This window comes from Zonotrichia albicollis, chromosome 18 (assembly GCF_047830755.1).
Source record: "Zonotrichia albicollis isolate bZonAlb1 chromosome 18, bZonAlb1.hap1, whole genome shotgun sequence".
Classification (NCBI taxonomy): Eukaryota; Metazoa; Chordata; class Aves; order Passeriformes; family Passerellidae; genus Zonotrichia; species Zonotrichia albicollis.
In genome coordinates this window covers 11,160,508-11,184,107 of record NC_133836.1, presented here as the reverse complement: position 1 = coordinate 11,184,107, position 23,600 = coordinate 11,160,508, and the positions used below count along the sequence as shown (strand labels likewise).

At 43.3% G+C, this 23,600-nt stretch overlaps 2 protein-coding genes across 4 annotated transcripts in view; one reads left to right on the top strand and one right to left on the bottom strand.

Annotated features, from left to right (window-relative positions):
* GNAZ (G protein subunit alpha z) overlaps nt 1–1,083 on the bottom strand; it is a 53,990-nt gene extending 52,907 nt beyond the window's left edge. Inside the window, exon 1 of the mRNA XM_005493348.4 lies at nt 522–1,083. The gene's annotated coding sequence lies outside the window, so the exon portion shown is untranslated. The remainder of the gene's footprint in view (nt 1–521) is intronic.
* Nucleotides 1–23,537, top strand: part of RSPH14 (radial spoke head 14 homolog) — an 82,075-nt gene extending 58,538 nt beyond the window's left edge. For 2 of the 3 annotated variants that reach the window (XM_026797073.2, XM_026797074.2), the window contains exons 5-7: nt 14,027–14,252; nt 15,590–15,726; nt 16,705–23,537. In XM_026797073.2, coding sequence (XP_026652874.2) covers nt 14,027–14,252; nt 15,590–15,726; nt 16,705–16,964 — 623 coding nt within the window. In that variant the 3' untranslated portion in view covers nt 16,965–23,537. The remainder of the gene's footprint in view (nt 1–14,026; nt 14,253–15,589; nt 15,727–16,704) is intronic. The other variant, XM_074554126.1, reaches the window with a different exon arrangement.
* The last annotated feature ends 63 nt before the right edge of the window (nt 23,538–23,600 follow it).

Here is a 23,600-nt window from a genome sequence, read left to right as displayed (position 1 = left end):
GAGCACTTATTACAGAAATTTGGCAGCAGGAGTCTTTTCTGATAGAATGTTATCCAGGCTGCATTTCCCTGGGAGGAGGTGCTACAGAGCGTGGAGGTTCTTCTCCCAACAGGCAGAATCTAAGGGATTATCTTCCTGAATCATTAAGGGGACACAGCAGATCTTATTAAGGCTCAGGTATTGGCTATTAATGGGTTACAATTCAGGCTAGGAAAAGGAGACCACTTAATTTTTAGAAGAAGGGCCCAAGCTGAAGCAGTAGCTAATAGAAGGCCGGTATCCCTTGAGAAGGTCATTTTCACTGTATCAGCAGCCTGCCTCCCCTTACTATTTTTTGTCTACACACAGCGAAATGTTCCTACCTCACAGTGACACTCATATTTTTTATCCAGCAGAAGCATAGCTTATTGTTTCAAAATTACATCTTTTCCTGCTTGCTATAGAAGTGCTTTTTCTTATTTTGGAAATGTTCATCACTGAACTGATTTAAGAGAGAAGGAAATGCGGAATATTGCACTCACCTCTCCAGCACCAGGCAGGCAGCCTCCACCTCCTCAATCCATCAGTACAAACGCTCGCATCCACTGACGCCTCTCCTCTGCTTTGGCCCTTTTTCACATCAGCATCTGTGATTTGCCGAGCAGACACACCACGACTGCAGGGACTAGCCCCGCAGCCCCAGCAGGAGCAGGAACCTGCCCTTTCCCATCTTCTCCCTGGAAAACACAACCGTAAAAACCCGGGCTGTTCTAAAGGCGGCCGTGGGAGCGCTTGTCCGGCGGCCCCCCGCGGGAGACAGGGAGGTGCTGCTCGCTCTCGCCGGGGAGCCGGGCAGGGGGAGCGCGGGGCTGGCGCTGGAGGAGGAGCCGGAGCCGCCAGCCCGTTTCCACGCCAACGGCGGGGGTACCGCGGGCGGGGCGGCGGCGCGGCCGGCGGGCGGCTCCGCTCCAGCTCCGGCTCCGGCTCCGGCTCCCGCCCGGGGGGCGGCCGGGCCCGCAGCCCCCGCAGCCCCCGCAGCCCCCGCCCGGAGCAGCGCGGCGCAGAAGGAGCCGGGGGCTGTTGGCGAGGGGTTTGTGCCTTTTCCCTGGCTCGTTCGCTCCGCTGCACTCGCGCGTTACATAATGTGCGGGTACAGACGTGCCGCGGGCTCTGCCTCTGCACAACCGCATCCGCACCCGCGGGTCCATGTTCGCTGCAGCGCGGCACTGCCCGGCTCCGGCCGCGGCTCATTTCACAATGCGTGCTTTAGGGCCAACCGGGCACATACGTGTTGGAAGGATACGGTCAAGGGTAAAGGGAGAAAAAACAGTTTCTTTAGTTACACGGAATTTATCTACTGTTTGCCTTCCGCTTCTACCGTCACTCAGCTGCTCTCAGTACTGGGCGTAGATTTTTTTTTCTGATTTTCCCCTTCTGCCTTTTGCATTTGTGTATGTGTAATTTACTACAGCTTTTTTTTTTAAATTAACGATGAGTATCATTTTCTTTTTATCTCATTAATGGATTTACCCAATTCACATTTTACATTTTTCCTAGTGTCTTTTTCCTTTTGGCTACAATACTAGTTGCATTGTTGAATCTGCAGCCCTGATCAAGTAGCTGATTTCTCCCTACACTGCTAATTTTATAAGCTTGATTTGTAACTGATACACTTCTGCTGGAGATAGCAACAGAGACTCACACACAGACGGGATGCAGGCATTTTTTCCCACAATAAGGCTAACATAATACAAAGCAGAAAACATCTGATTCCTGTAAATGATATCACTTCCAGTACTGATATTATCAGCAGAGCTGTAGCATTGATGAATTCTAATATTGAAATAATTCCATGTAAAAATCAGTATACTATATTGAGAAAATTTTCCTATAAGGTATCTTAGGTGTTGTTTACATTAGAAGAGTTTGCCAGTACATCTAGACTGGTAAATTTGTTCTAGAAAAATTTGTTAGAAAACAAATGTCACATACATAACTTACATTGTTCTCCCAGAAAAACAAGAATATTCAAATCATAATTTTGACCTGCTTTAATAAAAATATTTCTGTAGTCTTATTTTGAAATTTTAGCTTTCAATATATATGCACAAACATCTCAGTGCATTTATAAGATCAAATAGTGGTCAATTTAAAACTTTCAAGTGTTGTGTTTTTCATATATACTCTTTACTTCCAAATGCATAAATCCCTGATATAGTTATGTTGGCAAGAGAATAGAATAGAAAAAAAGTATCTGTGGTAACTGAGTAGTCTAGATAATAGGATAAAAGAACAATAACAAGGTGTACAGGTTTAATCTGCAATCCCATAAAGAACAAGTAGTTACTATAGAAACTGTCACATTACATGTATCTTTAGCATAGTACTTGCTATGTGAGAAAAGGCATCTTCCACACTCTAACCAAGTGTGGCAGAAATGAAGCACCAAGCACCATCACCCTGGCTGGGACCATCATCGTTCACATGCTGTCTGCAGAGAGAGCAGCTCCAGGCACTTTGCATTGCTAGAGCACAGCACCTGCTTTCCTCCAGCTCTGAGGGAGGCACCGGAGCATAGATCAAATGTTGGCACTGAAGGAATTACAGACATGCAGCACCTGAGGAATGGGACAGCTCTGAGAAGTTTAGGAGCTGTTATTTCAACACTATCATATGGAAGCTTGCTGTTGATTAATGGCAGAGTTAAAAAACAACTTGTCTGAAAAATGCCTCAGCAGATATGTCTAAGTTTTCTTCAGTTTTACCTTGTCCTGCATCCAGAAATTCTCAATTAGGGCCTTTCAGCATGTATTGATTGCATTACATGTAGCTAAAGTCCCACAGGAATTTAAAGAGAAATAAGTCTCCAGATAGCCTGGACAGGTGATTAAATGCCAAAGTCAAACAGAAATCCAGGTCCTTAGCCTGGGACTCTGAATGCTGTGCTCTGTAAATAGACTGAATTTACAGAAATAACTACAGAAAGTGAATAGTTTGTGTGGAAATACAAAGAGTCATTTTAGGGACCTGTGCAATCTGACTGGTTTTCCATTTCCCTTTCTATGGCACCATTTTTGCCCCAGCAGAGCAGGCTGGGGTTTGGAGGGAGCAGTGTTTGAGGTGCAGCACCCCAGCCACAGCTCCTGGGCTCCAGTTCCACTCACCTTGCCAGTGCCATTCATTACCCAAAAGCCAAAGCCCTGCCTGTTCACTGCTGCTTTCTGCTGGATCAATCAAAACAGATGCATCCTTACATGTTTATTTTGAAGACAATAGTGCTAAAGCAAAAATGTGCTCTTAAGTGGAAAATCCCATAGGGGTTTTTCTAATCAATTACCCTTTGTTATACCATGACAACATGAAAATATTTATATGCACACATGCAATGTTCTTGGTGAATGTACATCTACAAATGATAGAGGGTAAATTGAGAGGCCACATCTGGTCTCTAATAAAAATAATAGAAGACATTTTGTATTTCATTCAATCTTCTACCAAACACTCTCTTTTTAACAAGCAATTGTAGATCTGGGTTAGATATTTATAGACAGGTCTGTGATTCTCTCAGCATGAAGAACTGAACAGAACATTTAAAGAAGAATAAAAGGGCTGTATTTTTATTTTTAACCAATTTTCTCACGTGGAAGAGTTTAAAATAGCATCATGTACAGATGATTGGGATCTGATATTTATATCTATCTGAGATATTGTTGCTTTGTATCAGTGACTGTGAGATGGTGGGGAAAATCATGAATGCACCTTCTATCAGGTGGTATCAGCCTGACCTCATTTGGCTTCATCATTTAGGATGAAAATTCACTTTCTACCAGGATTTCTCCCTTTTATCTTCTCTCACCCTTCAGGTAACTGAGGGTTTTGCTTAATATCAGCAGTTTACTCTTCCTATGAGAGCAAATCATGAGACATTTGAGAATGTGAACCCAGACAATGCATTACATCTAACATCACAATCAACTAAAAAAGAACTTCTTTAAAAAGAAAACAACAACCAAACCCTACAAATGTTGAGTGCTTCCCATCCCTCCCTTCACATTCTATTGTGCACCTACCGTGTGTGCAGCTCATTGTTTCACTGCTGCATCAGCAGTTGCAACTGAAGCCAAGATGAGAAAAACCAACACTAAATCCAGCAGCTGGAGGAGAGCTGCTCCCCCAGAGCCCTGGGAAATACCTTGGCTTTCCTGTGCAGGGAACTTTCCACAGCAGCCCTTGCTTATCCCAGGCTTTGGCATGGATCCGTGCACTCCTGTTCCTTCAGAGCCTCCATGGGAAGAAAGCTGCAGTGATGCTGTGAAACAAGATAAAGGAACACAGTTCTTTGTAAAGAGCTTGTTCTTCAAGACTACATTATTATGTGATTTAAAAAGAAAGGTTAATTAAAGTATTTTTCATTATTAAGGCCAATAGAATGGGAGGGAAACCAAAACAAAACCCCTCAAACATTAACCCAAATTAGGGATCACTTACTAAAGTATGCAACAAAGGATCCAGAGCAAAGGTTGAACAGGAAAAATCACCTGAGATCAAAATACAGAAATCTTTGGGAATTACACCAGAAGATGCAATTAAAGAGTGCCAGGAATTTTTTTAAACCAAAGTTTTAAAATAAATTGTACCAGCTTCAGATCTATTAAAGTGGTCTGAGCAACAGGTTGTTGGTTATTCTTAGGGTACCCTCTTCCCTCCTGCAATCTTGGGGTTTTGCACTTCACAAGAATGATTAAATATTCACTGAGGAGTGGCTTGAAAGCAGGGCTTTCCCACTTGAGGAAATCAGTAGGCATTTAGTGGGGGTTTAAAATTTTTTGTAATAAACAAACAAAAAGAAATCGATTGATTTCAAATATATTTGGTTTTGCCACTTATGTTCTTACCAGATGAAGAAGCAACAAACTGGGCCCTCAGAAGGATTATAGATCATTTAATAGATGCTTAGAAAAAATTGTTCTAATTGGCCTTCACATTTTATTGTGTCCTTTAAGTATGATAATTCCACTTCATGTAAGAACCACGTATAACTACAGCTTCATCAGGCACTGTTATTTTATCTGTTCTATGACCTCCTTGTGTCTGATACACAGAAATTATTTGGTAGTTAAAAAAATTAAAATGGGGACAATTTTTTTTTGAGGAAACAAAGGTAATTCTGGAAACCCATGGAAGCAGAACTGGGATCATCCAGGTAGCTTTACTATGGGGGCTTCAAATGCCAGTCCAGTTCTTTAAAAATTTGTAATATTGCAGTCAGGACTAAGTAATTGGTTTAGATAATTGTCCACTTACTCAACATGAGGCCCACAGATGGTTTTGCCTCTACAGAAACTCTGAGAGTTTCCCATCTATCTACCAGCCCACTTACACAAAGTACAAACTAGACACAGAGTGTGTTCTCTGTTTCTGTTTAGCAGTGTTTTGAATCCTCTGTAAATAATGTTCTAATAGATAAGCACATAAGTGGTACTGTTGAAGTGCCTGTGCTTAATCTGGCATGTTTACAGAAGCTAGACCTAATATTTTGGTTCAGGTTAAGTAACAGCTTCATTTTGCTGTTGTGCCCAGCATTTACTGGGGAGGTACTTTAAAAAACAAATCATCCTCAAAGCAGCCCACACCTTGGCAGGCTTGTATTCAATCAGGTTTTGGAATTTTTCACTGCTTGAAATAAAATATAGGCTAAAAAACACTGGAAGGCACCAGTGTAGAGTCTCAGTCTGAACAGAATGCAATTTCCATGGAGTACAGAAAGCAGTTTTCCTTAAGAACATGGCTTCCCATGGAAAACATGGACTCTGCAGGTGTGAGTGGAGAGGGGAGGCTCAATCTGCTCCTCCATCCAGCTCCACTCACGTCGTGCAGCCATCTGGGCCTGTGCTTCCAATCTAGATCTGTTTCTTCTGCTCTCATTACAAACAAAATTGCCAAGCCAGAGCATCTGAAGCAGAAAAGGATTTCACCCACCTGTAGCGGTGTATTCTTCTTTTCAGGAGCTTTTATCAGTTCTCTCCAGTCAGTTGTGCTCACCTGGCATCAGTGGAAGCAGAGTGAACTGTAGGATAAAATTGTCTTATTGCAGCTTTGCCAGCAGGCCTGACCAGCAAATACAAGCAGGGGATTTGTCAGCACTACAATTTCTCCAGTTCCACCTTCTTTGAAATTTCTATCAGGTAATTTTTGAAATAATATATAACACATAAGACATATCTGCTGCCCTTCTAACAATGGAGAAAATGTAAAAAAGAAGTGCTTACACAATGAGCCTGAATTCATGTTCCCATTAATTTCTTCCTGTTTTCTTCTACCACTATTTGCAGTCTTTCAGTCTGTTCAGTTTTCAGTCTGTGCAATGATTCATATCTTCAAAGCAAGTTTATGTTAATTTTCAGGACAAAATTCTTCCGAATCTGACACATAATTAATTCTAGATATTTGGTTGCTTTAAGCCTCTCATTTTTAATGTTTGACAGTGGTATAATCAAATCTCTATAGGAAACATTCTCATTCATATACCTCTGTTTCTGATGGATTGCCATTTAATTGTCCTATGAAGTTCAGAAAATACTTTCACCATCTTAATGACACATTTCTCCTAAGGAACAAAACTGAAAAAATAATATTTTTAATGCCTGAGCATGTGTGGGGTTGATTCACTGGTTACAGAAGGTGAACCTTAAAGATAACCAAGATGTTCTAATGGTCACTTGGCTGGGTACTGACATTTTGTAATGCAGAATTCCAGTTGCAGAGGTGTAACTTCCAGGTATAGAAATTTAAGATAGTTGAGAAACCTCTTTCTTGAACTTCATTCATTTTGCTTTAATTATTTGGCACTCTGCCCCAAAAGAAGAAAGATTTCTTTTTCTTTCAACCTATTTTCTCAGCAGAACTGCTGAAAACTTGCAATTGTGCATTGCTCTCACATTAGGGGCTTGTAAGACAGTTGGACTTTAAAGTTTTAAACTCTTTTTATTAGTGAAAAATGGCTCTGAATTGTTTCTCAGCTGTTCAACTGACTTGCCTGAAACAAATGTTTGCCTCCCTCCTCCCCAGCCAGCCAGACAATAATCTCTGGAGGAAATGAGTTCTCACACATCTTTACAAACCTCTGTGACAAGACAGACCTTTCTCCACAGGAATCTCTAAAAATTGCCACAATGGAAGTAATAACCATATGAATGTTTGTCAAACTGATAATGTCATGTTCACCTTACAGCATCAATTTTTCTGTGACTGAAACTTGCTACAGGAGCTGGGAACGCTTGATGTGAAGTACAAAATCCAAGATTTAAGTCAGTTTTGTGGATGTGCCAGTGCAGGTTCTCTTCAGAATGGTTTCTGTCAGGCACAGTAAGTGCAGTGCCATCTGTAAATGTTGTGTATCACAGTGGGCACTGGTGGCAGCTGAAATTCAAGGGTCTGTTATGGTTCAAGGCTGCACTGCTCCCTCTCAGTCTCACCTCAGAGCTGCCCGTGCCCATCACTGAGCAGCACAAAACAAGGACAAATTCTCACTTGGAAAATCAGAAATGGGATAGCCTCAGTGGCTGGGGCTCAGCTTTTGGGGAGTAATTATCCTAATTCTTTCATTTTCTCTGCACTTATTGATCTGAGGACTTTGGCAGGAGTAGTGCACATGTCAGATTGTTTTCCTTCCTCCATGTATTTTGGCAAAGTCTGCCCTGTAGAGGAAATTAATAAATTTCAGGGTGACATTTCCTTCTTCAACTAAAAGAGCAAGGAAAAAACCTCCAACCCTCTGGGTGAATTTTTATGAATTTTTTCTTTGATTTTTATTATTTTTTAAAAAATGATATTTTGTCAGAGAAATAAAAACCAAGCAATTTCCCAATTGGTGTGATCAATCTGCATGGAAGATCAGTGACATGCATGCTGTTTGTGTACATTCACACATTTGGATACACAGGATGACTGTGAGGGTGTCTATAGATAAAGTTACAAATTTAGGAAATATAGAATTTACTTTAGAGGGAGGTGCAAGCACCTGGAGTTCCAAAGGGCTAAATAAAACTCCTGCAAAAGATAGCACAGCTAATCCTGTAATTTACAGGCAGACTATCAACAACTTGAGCTAGGAAAAAATTATTTCCCCTTCATTTTGATTGTTTGCTTTCTTGTATATGATAACCAGCCAATATAGTTTCAGTAAAAGAAGGAAAAGTTGCTTTCACTGTGGAGATTGCCTTCAGATTGCACTGATTCCATCAATGAGCAGCAATCCACAGTTCTGGATTATGCACTATCACAACAGAGAGCACATTTCATTATTTCCATCTCTGTTTTGGGGGATTTCACGGAAGGATCTGACCCTGCCCTCAGTCAGAATGAGGGGTCTGGTCTTGGTCAGTTGTTGATCCTGGGCTGTAGCTGGTTCTTGTACAAAAACAGAGCACAGGGTTTATTTCTCATTTTGGATCATTTCTATGTGAAACACAAGTCTATTCTATCTAATTCGTTCTCAGAGTTTTTAGAGCTATGATAGAATACATTCTGTTCTAAAATTTTTAATTGTTTAGATATTATTCCTCTTTTCATTGGCCATGAATTATTTAAATAATTAAACCCACTCCTTTCAAGCAGGTGGTCACAGGCAGTCTTAATTACTATCAAACTGACAAATTTTTTTTAAAGTAACCTGTTTCTTGGATTTCTAAATTACACCAGAGGAGATAATGCAGATATATCAGATGTAGTTTCTGTACTAATTTCTTTCAGTGATACTTTGATATTACAATTGCACACACTCCAAACAAAGTTTCTAAAAACAAAAACAAAGATATGCAGGAATCTCTTTCATTCTTTACTGGGCTTAGGAACCTCTTGTTTATCAGACCAATCTTTCCTGTTCCTTGTTAATGCTGGAAACATTTTGGGTTTTTAAATCATCCCCAGAGGCAGCCACATTATGTGCTCCTGCAGGGTACTGCTGACTTTTTAATATTTTTATAACCTTAATTTCTGTCACATCTTTAATTCAGACAGCATCCCAAAATCCTGAGTATTGGAAAAATTCTCATTGGCTTCAAAAGCAGATCACAGCTTATAAAGTTTTATAATGCTCTTGTATTTTTAATGAAGATCTGGCAGACACTGCAGTTGAGGTTGTGATTTTGTACCTGGTGAATCCCCAGGGCTCTCATGAGATAAATGCCTCCAGCCAATGCCTCCATCTGAAATGGTTTGATCCAGAGCTGTTTACTATTTCTAGTCTGATCCAACCTCTGCAGTGTTTTCCTCAGTTCTCTCAGTATCCCAGTAGCTCTCAGTTCACGGAAACAGAGACTTGCCAGCCCTCAGTCCTTGCAGATAGGAGGTGGCCTCTGAGGGCACAGCCCTCCTTTGGGACTCCTGTGAAATTGCCATGGACAGACACAGAACATTCTTGCAAAGAACAGCAAAATATTCTGATTTTCAAAGAGGTCAAGAGAATTATCCTCTTCAGGTAGGAGTCTTGGTGAAGCTGCTGGGTTCTGGCAGGTGAGCTGTAGCTCATGGAGTGTGCTCTGCCTCCTGCTCCAAGCTCACCTGAAAGTTCAGCCCAGCCTTAGAGCACTCCCAGTTTTATATTCACTCTGCTCCCTGACACAGCCACAAACTGGGAGCACTGAGAATCAAAATGCTGAATCTTAGCATTAAATAAGCTACTACAAGGTTCATAAACTGTGCTCTTGTGACAGGTGACTCAGAGATTTTCCCAGAATAAATTATATTTTTTTCCATTTAAACAGTAGTGAGCAAGGAAGGTGTGCAGGGGCAGCACCCCCTGTGCTCAGCTGTCACTGCCAGTGCCACCCTTGGCACCAAGGAGGCCTCACCCAGCACTGTCAGCCAGTGTCTGCCATGTGTGGGGCACTCACAAGGGTCACAAACCCTTTCTTGCCTCTGAAATGCTGATTAACCCTTGCAGGGCAGCAAGAGAGCTGCTGCTCTGGGAGTGCAGGCAGGATCACCTGGCTCCCCAGCCAGTGCCAGCTCCCCAGGGCACTGCCAGCTCCCCAGGGCTGTCCCAGCTCCCCAGGGCAGTGCCAGCTCCCCAGGGCAGTGCCAGCTCCAAGGGCAGTGCCAGCTCCCCAGGGCAGTGCCAGCTCCCCAGGGCTGTCCCAGCCCCCATGGGCAGTGCCAGCTCCCCAGGGCAGTGCCAGCTCCCCAGGGCAGTACCAGCTGGCTGTGGTGCCAGGCAGCAGATTCCCTTCCCCTGCCTCTGCTTTGCTTTTCCTCTGTGCCCCTTCCTCAGCACAATTCCTGCACTGAGCATTTCAAATCCTGGTGTGACCATGGCAGAGACACATCCAAGGTGCCAACAGAGAATCTCTGTTTCCCTATTATTTTTCTGTGTTCTATTACACCAGTCATCAATTTTTGGCCATGCTTCAGACCAGACCATTTTGAGTTAAAAACCAACATTTTCAAGGAAAAATATTTGCAATATGATTGGATTTATGTAATTGAAAACCAAAACAAAACACCATTCTTATGGACTGTAAATAACTCCTTCATCTTCTACTAAATTGAACTTGTTTACATGCCCTGCAGCCATACTGAGAGAACAGAATAAATGGCAACTCCTCTTTGGGCCTATTTGAAAAAAAATCAGGAAAGAGAGGATGAGAGCGACCAGACAGTTATGAGAAGGAAGAGATGAGTGCTCAGATAAAAAGCAGCCCAAGGGAAGATTACAAGTTCTCAGAAAAACAGATCAATAATGACGTTAACTATGCAGCTGCAAATGCAACTATTTGCATTTTGAAAACATTTTTCTCAGCTACTTCACTGGGCCCAGGGTATCTAGAACACTCTCTGCAACAGACAAACCCCTTTGAAAGGGCAGTGTTTTAATGAAAAAGTCGATATCCTGAGGATGCCACTGTATTTTTCAGTACAGGACTATCCAAACCCCAGCTTACCTTCCCCTCCTATTGCTCACCCACTAAGATCCAAGGATGTGAGACCTCTCTCCTTTACAATGATCCCAGACAACTTGCCACTGATTTTGTCTCCTCCCTTTTCCCTCCCTCGACCTTTTAACCTGTGGTTCCCCTGGGAAAATCATGACGAATTTCCACGTGGAAATTTCAGTCTCAGTGTTAGGTAGTCTCTTTTTGTTGTTGATGATGGCCTTTCCTCTCCACCCTCTTTCTCCTCACCACACTGAGACTTTTGACAAGGTCAAACAATTCATCTTCATTTCTATATTTATATCTGGGAAGCTCCCTCTCATAGCACGACAGCATTTGAGCTCAGACAGCTTGACAAAAACAGTAGACAAGAAAGCTCCTGGTACAGAGACCCAGCCTGGTAAAACAAAATCAATTAAAAAAAAACCATCAGAACATCCCAAGTGTTCAGACAAAGTGAGCACCAGTAGCTCCAGAATAAATACTGGTTAATGGCTGTACAAAATCCAAGCTGTTCTAGACAACACTGTGCCTTAGCAGCTCTGGGACACAGCCACAAAGTGACACAAAGTGGCTTTGCTGGGTTTCACACCCTGGACTGCAGTGCCACAGTGAGGCCAGCACCCAAAGAAGACATGAAGTGCAATGAATGAGGGATGACTGAGGCAAAGAAGGTCAATAAACATTAACTGGAAGGAATAAAGCCAAGGGCAACTGAAAGCGGCCCTGGCTGCATGAATGTATTGGTGGAATACATTAAAGATAATTGAAACACTCAGACAGAAAGAAGTGAAACATGAATGCTGGTTGTACTTCCTGGCTGTATGATGATGAAGTGATCAAGAGAACTGAGAGAACTTAGCAAGGAGTCCTGAAAAAAAGGGAATTGTGGCAAAGTGAAAATGAAACTTAACATGGTGGGTTAAAAAAGGCTAGTAAGTATTTGAAAGCAAGCACAAAAACCAGGAAAGAGCCAAGTACATCTCCCAGCACGAGGGAGGCAGAGGGAATGCTACAGCAGCAGTTGTTACAGACTGATGGAGTTGGGTTAAATCAAGCAGTGCTCAAACCAGAGTGTGTCTGCACTGTGCAAAAGGGTTTGCTCATGGACTGTCCCAAGGAGCACTGGGATCCATGTGAGTCAAAGCTACACACAGGGGCTTGTGACAGGCAGTGTGAGCCTGAGGCTGTCCCAGCTGATTTACTGCTCTTCCTCTGAAACTCTGCCTCCCAGGCTGACACTCTGTACTGGCTTCCACCCAGAATTTACAAGTGCATATAGTGAACTGTGAGCAGTCTGGGGATCCATCATGTACTCAGGCCATACAGTTTGTTTTCATGAAAAAATTCTGGAGGAGTTCTAAAAATTGCATTTGAAAATTCTTGTATTTCATAGGCCATTTCAAAAGACTGTTGGGAAGTGTGGCTGAAGGAATTCTGGATATGGTAACTCCTTTAGTCTGCTTCCTTGGGAGCAGTTCACTAGTGGGTTCCCTAGTGCCTGGCATTCTGTAAGGCATGGAGAATTTCCCAGCCATATTTCTAAGCTGCCAAAACCATTCTGTACCTACAATGTGCAACCCAAACCCCAGCAAGCCTTGTCCAGAGGGTTGGTGCTGGTCATGGACCAGCTGGGGCTCCTTCCCAGGGGCCCTCCAGCAGAGTCCCCTGCAGAGCAATAGTGCAGGTGTCCTCTATCACATCCTTCTGCAGGAACACTACCAATGGGCTGCAGTTACTCTTTGAGAAATTTCTTTTGTTCCTCCAGGGAACAATATAGGGTTGGTTGGGTTTTTTTCACAGTGAAAGCAGCAACTCCCCTGTGCAGTGACACACAGAGCCACAGCTTCAAAGAACATTATTTCACTTTCCTTTCCTGCTTTGCCTTTGTGGCACAAAGAGAAATCCTTGTTTGTAAAATGCTGTTAGCCTTCAATGTGAATTGTCTTGGAACTGGTTTTCCTTATTTATTTGAATTCTCACAGAAACTGACTTCCAATTGCAGCACAGGTAGTAAAGCTGTAATATCACCCCAAGGCATTTCTTGGCCTTGGCATTGTAACGTGGATCCTAATGAGTCAGTACCAAAAGAAGTTGTTCAGTATTAGCAAAGCCTCAGAAATATGTACAACAGAATAACCTCTAGATTAGAATCCTGTTTTTCACCCAGTTATCAAGGTGAGGGATTTTTCTTATGCACTACCATGGGTCATGAAAATGTCTTTCCCACTTGTCTCTGCTGTGAAGATCCATTTGAAAATACCTTGGTGACTCTTATCCACAAAACTTCCTTATCTAACCACATATGAATCACTTTGAAAGGAGCCACATTTCTCATAGCAACCACAGAATCAGTCTTAGCAACAAGACAAGCTGGAGAATTTTGTTTTCACATAGTTACTCGTGGACAGTACATTCTGCTTTCCCCTGGCATTGCTGGCGAGTGTTGACTTAGTAAAGGGTGAGAAATGGTACAAATCAGACTCTTGCTCATAGCAAAGACATCACTTGCTGGGCAAGTTATGATCTCTGTACCTTTGATGTTATATTTTAGGAGCCAGTGCAAGAGTACTGACTGCTGGAAAGTTCAGAATTTAAATTTTTGCCTTGACAGAACTACTACAAAGAAATGTGTGAGGAAGCAGACAGTTCCCAAAGTCTTGACTTCCCCCCACCAGAAACCACCATGAGAATAAAAGAACAAGCTCTAAAGGCCAACATCTCTGTCTGTCTTGGCATCTGCTCATGTTGAGAACAGTCAGAAAAGCTGCATAGGAGGTGACTTTGTAATTGATATATATTTCCTATATTTTCCTTGCAAGGACAATTTTGGGAGAAGTATGACAGAGAAACTGGGAACATCAAAGCAATTGTCATGTTGGTTATTACCTGGTATTGATTTCTTTAGAGGAGTTTTGGGGAATCTTCCCAAAGAAGCAATGCTGAGATACATTTATAAACAAGGGATGTTGGAGTAGTTTCCATCTCTCAATTCCACTTCTGGGTAAGGAAATTAGTTCCCACATGTGTTTTGATCCTCTGAAGCAATTGCAGGTGCAGGTAGCAATAGCAGCTGCACTCAGCTCTCACCCCCATCCCTTGCTGTCCCTCTGCAGGGGCTGGTGGTGTCCTGCAGGCTGGTTTGATTCCCCCACTGGTGCTGAAGCTGGAGACAGAGCTGGATGAGATCCAGGAGCTGATCCTGAGCACCCTCTCCAACTGCCTCCGTGTGGAGGTGTCTGAAGCCCTGGCAGCTGGTGCTGTCCCTGTGCTGAAGGAAAAGCTCTCACACCCCTACTCAGCCATCAGGAGCAAAGCAGCCTGGGTCCTCTTAGAAATCAGGTAAAGAAACATTTCTAATGCTTAAGTCCAAGAAAGAAGTCATTCTTTCAGGAATAAATTCAGGAGCAAATTCAGAACTAATTCCAGCAGTAAATAAATGCCATTCATTTGCAGCTGTGTTCCACTACACACTGAAGCTGCCACATTTCACATGTAAAGCACCATCAGCCTGAATGCACACATGGGTAAAACAAAATAGGACACATGGGGCTTAAAAAATTCCTAACTGCCATAAATCACTAAAGAAAGCAGATGCTCATCAGTCATTCCTTCTCCTTCTGTTTGTTTTCAGTATTGGCAGTGGAATCAGAATTTTTTTTTCCTGGAACAGCACTGCTAGGAAAAAAATCTTACATGAATAATCTTGTAGAAACAGAACTCTGACCACTATGGAGGTAGGGAGAATCTCCCTTATGTTTTTTGGAAAAGTGCTCTCTCTCAGAAAATTAGAGATCCTTGGAAACTTTCACTGGGATTGAAGACAGAAATAGTTTTCTGCCACAGGCTGCCACATACATCAGTGATGGATCAGAAAAAGCAATCTTTATATTAAATTTGTGTATCAGAGAATGGATTAAAAGAATAACTTAAGTCCACTGTACTGCAATCAGAAAGTATAGTAAGTGTTCAACAAATGTCTAATTTGAAAAGGTCTGCAGTTGATGTAGTTTACATATCAACTGGCACTACAGATTTCTTCATGTCCTATGATAGAGGTATTAGAGGAAAAGAGTATCATGAGTCACAGAAAGAAAGTCACAGAAAGAAAGCAAAATGCAACTGAAATACGGACATGAGCTACGTTCCAGGTCCCTGCAGTGGCTGGGCCACATTAAATATTGTCCTCACTAGAGAGGCTGGAAAGAAAGAGAGAAAAGTGCTCTGGTAGAAGAATTCATTTTAGCCCTCTGATTTAGCAGGTTTTTAAATCTCTAGAGGCTTCACCAGCCAGGTTTGTCATTCTGTTACACTTAGGGCCAGCAACACCCTTAATCCTACACCCTGTTACATGCAGCTGCCCATCAGTGTCCAGTGTAATGTAGAAAGCTTTTTTAAAATTCCAGGTATCACCCAAAAATACCCGGGAATATCGTGAGGGCAGGTGGGTGTGGTGTCCTCAGGCCCGTGTCCGCAGGCGGGTTCAGCAGGTACAGGCCCAGGCACGGGCACAGGCACAGGCATCCCCCGGTGCCCGGGCCAGGACAGTCCCTCCGGGGGGCACAGCGGCTGGGACAGCGCTGGTGGCACCGGGCTGCGGCTCCAGGCGTGCCCAGAGGCTGCAGGGGCAGCGGGCACAGCTCAGGGGCTCACTCGCTTTACCCATCCTCTCTGCACAGCTCCCACGCCGAGGGGAAAATCGCCGTGTTTGAGGAAGAGGTGATTCCCGTGCTGCTGAGCCTGCTGGAGGACGCGCGGCCCGAAGTCCAAGTGAACTCGGCGGGAGCGCTGATGTTCGCTCTCGTTACACCTCAGGGTGAGACACAGAGGCAATTCTCTTGGGGTACCTCCTGGAATCCAATTCTAGGGCAACTAAGTAACAAAACATTTGCCCTCCGCACTCTCCAGTTCCTCAGTTTCTGACAGTGTTGATGCTCGTTAAGAAATTAGGACTGGGACATTTCTTTACCACTGCCTTTAGCAACTGTTGGTGCTTCGTCACAGTGCCTGGGGGGGACAGGATATTTCACATTTCATTGTCTTAAGTAGCTCAAGAAGTTATTTATCTACCTCACCTGCATCATTTCCCTCCAGAGGGGGAACGTTTTCCACTCAAGTGCAGACCACACAGAGATCCAGAAAGCTGGAGCTGTGCTCACTCACCAGTGCTCAGCACAGGAGCGCTGCTCTCTGGAAACACTCTGGGATTAGAGGCAGCTCCTCTCTCACAGCTGGGAGAGCAATGAATATTAATAAGGTCTGTAGCTCTCCCAAGTAACTTGCATGACACAGAAAATACTAACTGCTAAATTTCCAGTGTGATGAATGAGTAATTAGACATAAAAGACTCAATAACAGCAGTTGTGTTCCAGTCCTCCTCTGCAAACCTTCCTCGGGCTTCCAAAGACAACTCAGGAGTGGATCTCGGTCTTTGAAGTGTTTTTAGAAATGAAAGACTGGAGGATGTTCTTAAGGGCATCTAACAAATTCCACTCCTCACCCCCCTCCAAAACATATTCTATCATTTAGTGCCTCATGTATTTTTGGATAATTTGTTGCAAATGAAATACTAATGTACCAGGCAGATAAAGTTAACCATGAAAGATCTTTTTCCTTAAAAACAAACAGCTGGGAGCCAACCTTGGTCTCTGAAGGAAGAGCACGTTCTGCCTGTGTGCACTGCACCTCCAGGGCTGTTCAGAGCTGCAGCCAGGCAGGGAATGCAACGTGTCAGACCAAGAGGATGATGATTAGATGGCATTACACATTTCAAAGCCCCTTTATTTCCCTCCAGGGAGATCCTCAGCCATGGGTGCTACAGCCATTCCACCTTTACTGACGCTGGTTGCTGAGGAAACCAGCAAAGCGCGTTTGAATGCAATCAAAGCCCTCACCCTGCTGGCCGAGCTGCCCGAGGGCCGCCAGGCGCTGCTGGAGCACAGGGACACCTTCCTGCGCTGTCTGGATGATCCCAGCGAGGCCGTGCAAAGAGCGGCCGAAATCGCCATCACCGTGATCGACTGGAAACCCTTCTGCAGCCGCGATCTTTTCTAGAGATCTATTGCCCTCTGTTGTTGTCTGGCTGTAAAGGTACACGATTACACGAGACCTTCAGCACCCCAGAGCTCTCTTCCTCACTTACTCTGGCTCAGCTTCTCCTGAAAAGTTATTTGGCAACAGTTTCACATCTATATTGCAGGTCACAAGCAGAAAAATGGAGAAGAAAAGTTAGGAAGTGTGGAATTCTCCACTAGGAGTTGTTGCCCTAATTACCAAGATTTTCCTATGATTCATCAATCCCTTTTATTTTCTTCCTAATGTTCTCTCATTTTTTTTTTAACCTCAGCCTATCAAACACTAATCAATAATTAATTATATTAGAAAGATTCACAATTAACCCCTCCAGCAAATTGTCCATAGTGACAAATTGATCTAACAACATGAATTCACATGAATTTTGCTGCAAACATTTGTTGAGCGTGGGATTAAGAGCAAAGTCAGAAAGCCTTTACCAGATTAAAGCCTTGGTAAAGCTGTGCTGGGGCCTCTCCAACAGGAGAGGGCCCTGGTCCCTAATTGGAATTGCTTGGAACAGAAAACAAAAGCACCTCGGGGTCTGAGCTGAGGGCAAAGGAAGTGGTGAGAAGTTTCAGTAGCATTTTACTCACTGGGAGTTCAAGGCTGGTCACTACTGACATGTTGCAAATTTCTGTCTGCAGTTACAAGAGTGTAATTTAAGAGGCTTCAGCAGGAGGCCTGGCCAAAGAAATAACACAAATGAGCAGGACAGCCCTGGCCATTCTCAGCCACCAAGGAAGATGTGACAGAGTGGCTGGCACAGCTTCACAGCCAGTCCTGTTTGTTTTCACTTGGGCTTTGTTCTCACATGGGAGTTTTATATCCAGAATTGTAGCTACAAAGCAGCTGCATCAGGTCTGTAAAAGGGGTTATTTGTCAGGGCTGCTTTTCCATTCAAACCCACAGTCACACTGCAAACTGCATTACCCTTACACACAGGATAAACTCTCCCTGTAGGAGTGATTACAGTTAAAATGCTTCTCTTCCATAATGTAACCAAAGGGTGAATTTCCTCTCTTATAAAGATCTGATTTAAAGTATTGAGTCAGTTGGATTCATTCCCTCCAGGCAGGATCTTGGAGGAACTCTGCCTTTTATACACATAAGGCACTCGTACGTGATACATATTGGTGCCAGAGTGCATCCAACTCAATAAGAGAGGCCAGGCAGCTTTAATCACATGCTAAAGGACTAGAGCAGCACAGTGCAGGCTCAGCTGCTCCTACAGAACTGCAGGAAAACTTGGTAACAATTATCATTTTAACCCAGGTCCAGCCTTGTCACAGCCTTCCCTCATAATTCACTGATAATTCAGTGAATTCCCAAAATAATTAGCTTGTTCAGATAGAGAAATGAGACCATCCACACCGAACTGCTCTGGCTAAAAGAAATTGATTTGGACCTTAAGTAGTGTGTTCTGAGCATCTGCCTGATCAATGCTTTAAAGACAATACAAACTGTTCCCAAAAAAGCCTCTCCATGGATCAGTGTTCTCATCTCACACACACAGCTCAGAAATGGAACAAAGCCTCAGGTGAACCCTGAGATATGGACACTACTGGGGCCCTCCCACATGCCAGCTTTTGTCTCAGCAATTCTTTGGCCCTGTTACACCTGACAACATGAAACCATCACACTCCCAACACAACAGGAATTCCCTTGGGCTGTACTGACCATGTGCTGCCTCTGCAAATGCCAGGATTTAAAGGCTGTCTATGAACACCAACTGTTAATTGGGGTTTTCTACTTGCAGAGCTGCATTATTGACAAAAAGGTGGTTGCAGATATAATAATCCAAAGTCACAGGCTGTGCTGAGGGCTGATTCCCTGCTTTGGGATGAGAGACAAGAGTCCCCATTTCATGAGGCTGGGAATTAATTAGCACTGTAGGTGTCAGTAAAACAATTGGCTGGACCAAAGAACAGTTGATGAACACTTTCCCTGGACTCAGCTTGCAGTCAGGAATACTCCATAATAAAGCTACCACAGACTTGGTCACAAAAACACTGAAGATCTTTTGGAATTGCTTCACACACATTACAAATACTTAAATGAACATCTCAGGATTGGCACCCCACACCCCAATTAAACTCACCCTTTCAAAGGAAATGCTGTGTGTACAGCAAGTGTCTGGTTTTAGCACCAAGGCAAATTTTTAACATCAATGAAATCAATTTGCCTTGTTAGCTTGAAGCCAACAATTATTAAGGCCCAGATATAATTAATATGGTCCCAGGTCAATACAGGAATTAATGCACTTACACTCTGCACAGATTGAGCTTTCAAACCATTGCCCAGCAGTCCTCAGCAGCACCAGGACACAAGGCAGCTGCACCCATGGGAAACAAGGCTTCCCTGTGGACTCTTGTGTCCCACCCAGACAGAGGTCACAATGAATTTTTTCTAACAGTTTCCAGAAGGTTAAGAATGATATGGCTCTTTGTTCTTGCAGCTACAGACTCATTTCCACTGTCCCTGTACCCTTTCAGAAGGCCAAGGGGTGGAAATCATCCTGTCCTGCTCTGGGAAATGGCAGCTTTTAATTCCATCTCTTCATGTTTCAAAGCAGGGAGGATATTTGTTTCTCACCATTATATTTTCTATTAAAAATATAAAAATCATATAGTGAGAAATTTGTCAAAGGACAAAATAATCTGGGAAAATCACATTTGGCTAATGGCATTAAACCAGAAGGGCAGCTACACACAAAGCTAATATGCTCAAAGCACAGGACTTCCTTTTAGCAAGACAAAGTTTGCAATTTGAATGAATAAAACCCTTTTAATAATTTGTTTTAGCATACCTTGCATATAAACTACATTTTTAAAGTTATAGGTTCCAATACTGTAAACAAAAATGTGCACAGAAGGACAAGAAACTCTCACCTCAGCTTGAAGCTCTCCCAGGTACCTTCAGAAAAGGAGGGGAGGGTCTGACCCAGGCAGGCACAGATGCTCTGGCCTCAGCTGTGCCAGGGGAGGGCAGGGTGGGCTCAGCAGCTCCAGGGGAATTATTCGTTCTCACAGCTGCCCATGGTAGAGGGCAAGCAGGAATATTCTTCAGGAGGCACAAAAAAGGCAACCTCTTTTATTAATAATAAGGATGATAACTTGAGGCACTGCTTATACTGTCATGCATTAAAACAACCAGTGGAAAAAGGAGTGAGTGAAGTTTTTCTGTCTTTTAGGTTCTCCAGCACAGGCCTACAACACACACTCCATGAGAAAATGCCATGAATCACCAAAAAAAGCCAGGGGTTTTGCATTTCCCATCTCCTTCAGCAGGGTATTGCCTGCTGTTACTGAATCTGGGACTCTACAGGTTCTCATTTCAGCACCAGGGAAGGTCTCTGGTTGCTGCTCCCTTCCCTGTCTGTGGGTTCTCTGCAGGGCACAGCCCCCTGCAGCTGCCACATGAGACCACTGAGCCAATTCAAGCACCCAGCAGCTTTCCTGAGAGCAGCTTTGCTGGGACCCCACAGCCTGTGCCCAGAAATGGCAGCTCTAAACCCCTCTGGCTCCACACTTCGCACCAGTGAGCTCAAGTGCCCTTCAGGTACAATGACTGCCAGTACTGGATGGATTGTTTAGCTTTGCTCCTCGTTTTTGTGTTGGCTTTTACAGGAACACTGCTGGTTTTGCCAGCTGAGGCAGCTCAGGGAGCTGAGTCCCCTGGCAATCCCAGCTGCTCTGGGCTCCCATCACCACATCCCCCTGCACCTGAGGAGCTCAGCCCTGTGCCATGGCCTGGTTCAGCATGGCCAGACAGTCTGCTTGAAACCACCATGGCTACTGCAGGCTGATTCCAACCAAAGGCCCAGAAATTCCCTCCCCTGGCATTTCAGTGCAGGAGATTTGCAGTAATGAAACAGGAATAAACTCAAATTCTGAGTTCTAAGAACAGGGTGTTATCATCATCATCAATACTAAACATTTGTGAGATAATTGGATACATTTTGTGAGTGATACAGAAAATTAAATGAACAGTGATTACCCTTTTTCAGGATTTTTCTTAAGAACTAGATAGTATTTCCTAAATGGTTAAGATTTTGCTTAGTTGTTCTTTACAGAGCAGTGTCACAATTTGCTAACAGTGCTATTAAGTGCATATTGTATTTTATTTTATTAAAATAATTCTGTGTATCCTAAGTCCACTAAAAAAGCTTTAACCATGTGCTTTACCTGACAGGGATGTCTCCAGGCCCCCTGGAACAGAGCTGTGTGGTGCTGTACAAGCCAGGCAGGTACTTTGTGCTGTGAGCCAGGGATTTATTTGGAGTCCCACCACTAACCAGACCTTTTTCAACTGTATAATCAAACACTGGGGAAAGGGTGTGCTCACAGTTCCCACCTCTAGAGCATGGCAATGCCACAACAGTGCAAGCTGCTGCTTTTAGCTGTGTCCCCAGCAACAGCTCATGGACAGAGCTCCCCTGAAAACTGAAGGAAAATCAATTTCTTCCTTAAAATCATGAATGTAATAGCTACCAACCTGAGCTGGCATTTAATGTTAGCTAAACATTACACTTTTATCAACTGTTCACAATAGAAGGCAATTTTTCTTTGAAATTCTACAAAATTACAGGAATCAACAGTAGCTGTCAAACCTTTTGTAAACATTTGAGCTCTTCCCTCCACAACACCTTCAGCCCAGAACGGATCAGGTTGCTGAGGACATACAGTGAATATCCCTGGGAAACTGTGTTAGATTTTCACAACTCTGTGCTTCTGAGGAGCAAAGTCATGCAATGATGCCTGATTACCCAGGAGGTCACACAAAGGCTGCTCACACTGCCAGAAATCACTTCAGTTCTTTGTCTTTATCCAAATAGCTTTATCATTTCACTGTATTTTGTAGCAAAGAATGACAAAGAGGGATCTGGGCAATCCTCAGTGACATCTTCCTTGTTTGTTTTTCATCCATTACTATTACCCAGAGGCAAAACCTAGACACCAAATGAAGTTTCTCTGTCTTCCATCACATGATATAAAAATCCCATCACTTTGTGGACACCAAATCCTTCAAAACATACAATTACTTTAATACATACAAATCTTCATCGTTCATTAAATACAATTAATTCCATGGTCTTTAAAATACTCTATCACTGTGTTAAGGTTTGCACTGGTATTCCTGAAGTATTGATTAATCTGTCCTGTGCAAAGGACCCTGAAGGGATTCATGCTGAATAGCACCAGCTCTGCTCTAGAGCAGCAATTCTGCTGCAATCCTGAGCATTTGGGGTTACAAATGAAGCAAAGATCCTGCCAGGAGAGGAGAAAGTGGCAGAGATGCAAGGCCAGGAGGCAGAGCAGGAGCTGACAGCCCAAGAGGCAGAGCAGGGTGGTGGTGCCAGCCCAGGAGGCAGAGCAGGAGCTGTGGCACCCAGGGGTTGCTCTGTGCCTTCCCCTCCAGCTGCTGCCAGCCCTGAGTGTCCTGAGGCAGAAGCCTGGGGACAGCACGGTGCCACCAAGGTGCAGACAGAGCAGGGAACTGTGGCACTGAGCAACCAGCACATTCTTTCTACAGTTGATTCCCCAGGAAGCTGAATGAGATGAAAAGAAGATCTATTGCTTTTTTGCTTTGAAGTGTTAAATCTGTCTTTTCCTGTGTCCCCAGCTGGCACCAAACTTAGCAAGGAGAGACAATCAGCCTGGTTTAGCTGATATCCCACAGCTGTGACTATTCTCCTTCCTGAACTGCTAACTCATGCTGCCATGCAGCAGGAATCCTATTTCTCAATGAAATCTTCAGAGGAAAGATTTACAGCTTTGCAGGAAAGCAGCACAGAGCCCTGGATGTGTGTGCACAGTGCAGCCCAGCACTCCAGTGCTGAGGATGTGCCACCATGGGCAGGTTTGTAGCACAGCCCACAGACAGAGGCAGGACATTGACTCCAAGCCCACAGTAAAGAGGGCCTTGACACACCAGGGTGGGAATTGATCAGGAAGAAATTAATATATATACACACACATAAATACATATTTTAAATATATATAATATATATAGTGCATATACATAATGTATTGCTTGTGTATATATAATACATGTATTTTGTATAAAAAGCTTCACATTCAAGTAAAGGTATATATTAAAATATCAAGAGAGGAGGACCTTTGGAAGTTAACCTTAAACAAATAATCTACTGTAAGCAAAATTCTCTTTGGGATCATCAAGACAGGTGTTCCCCAGTTTCAAAATGTGATCAATTCAGAGGTGAGTGTTCCACTGACAACTGAGGAACACAACCCAGTGGGAAGTGAGAAAAAGGGAAGAAAACTGAAAATGGAAAATTATATATAATATCAAATACATTGATATGTGCATAAACCCTTTACTTAAGATATCCCATGTTGGGGGGACAGCAGCAATGTTTTAATTTGAGTTTGTAATACAGTCCCTCAGTGGTTGTCAGTTTTTTGCAAATTATCAAATCCAAAGGAAAAGAAAAAGTGAATGATCAGAGGAAGGGATGAAAATCAAAATAGTGTCATGAACCCTAAAAGGTAGTTCACAAAACCTGATATGAAATATGGCTCAAGCAGCCTTGTTCTGAACCAAAAATATGAAATGTATCATGAGCAGAGAGAATAGTGGATGGAAGTTCTGAAC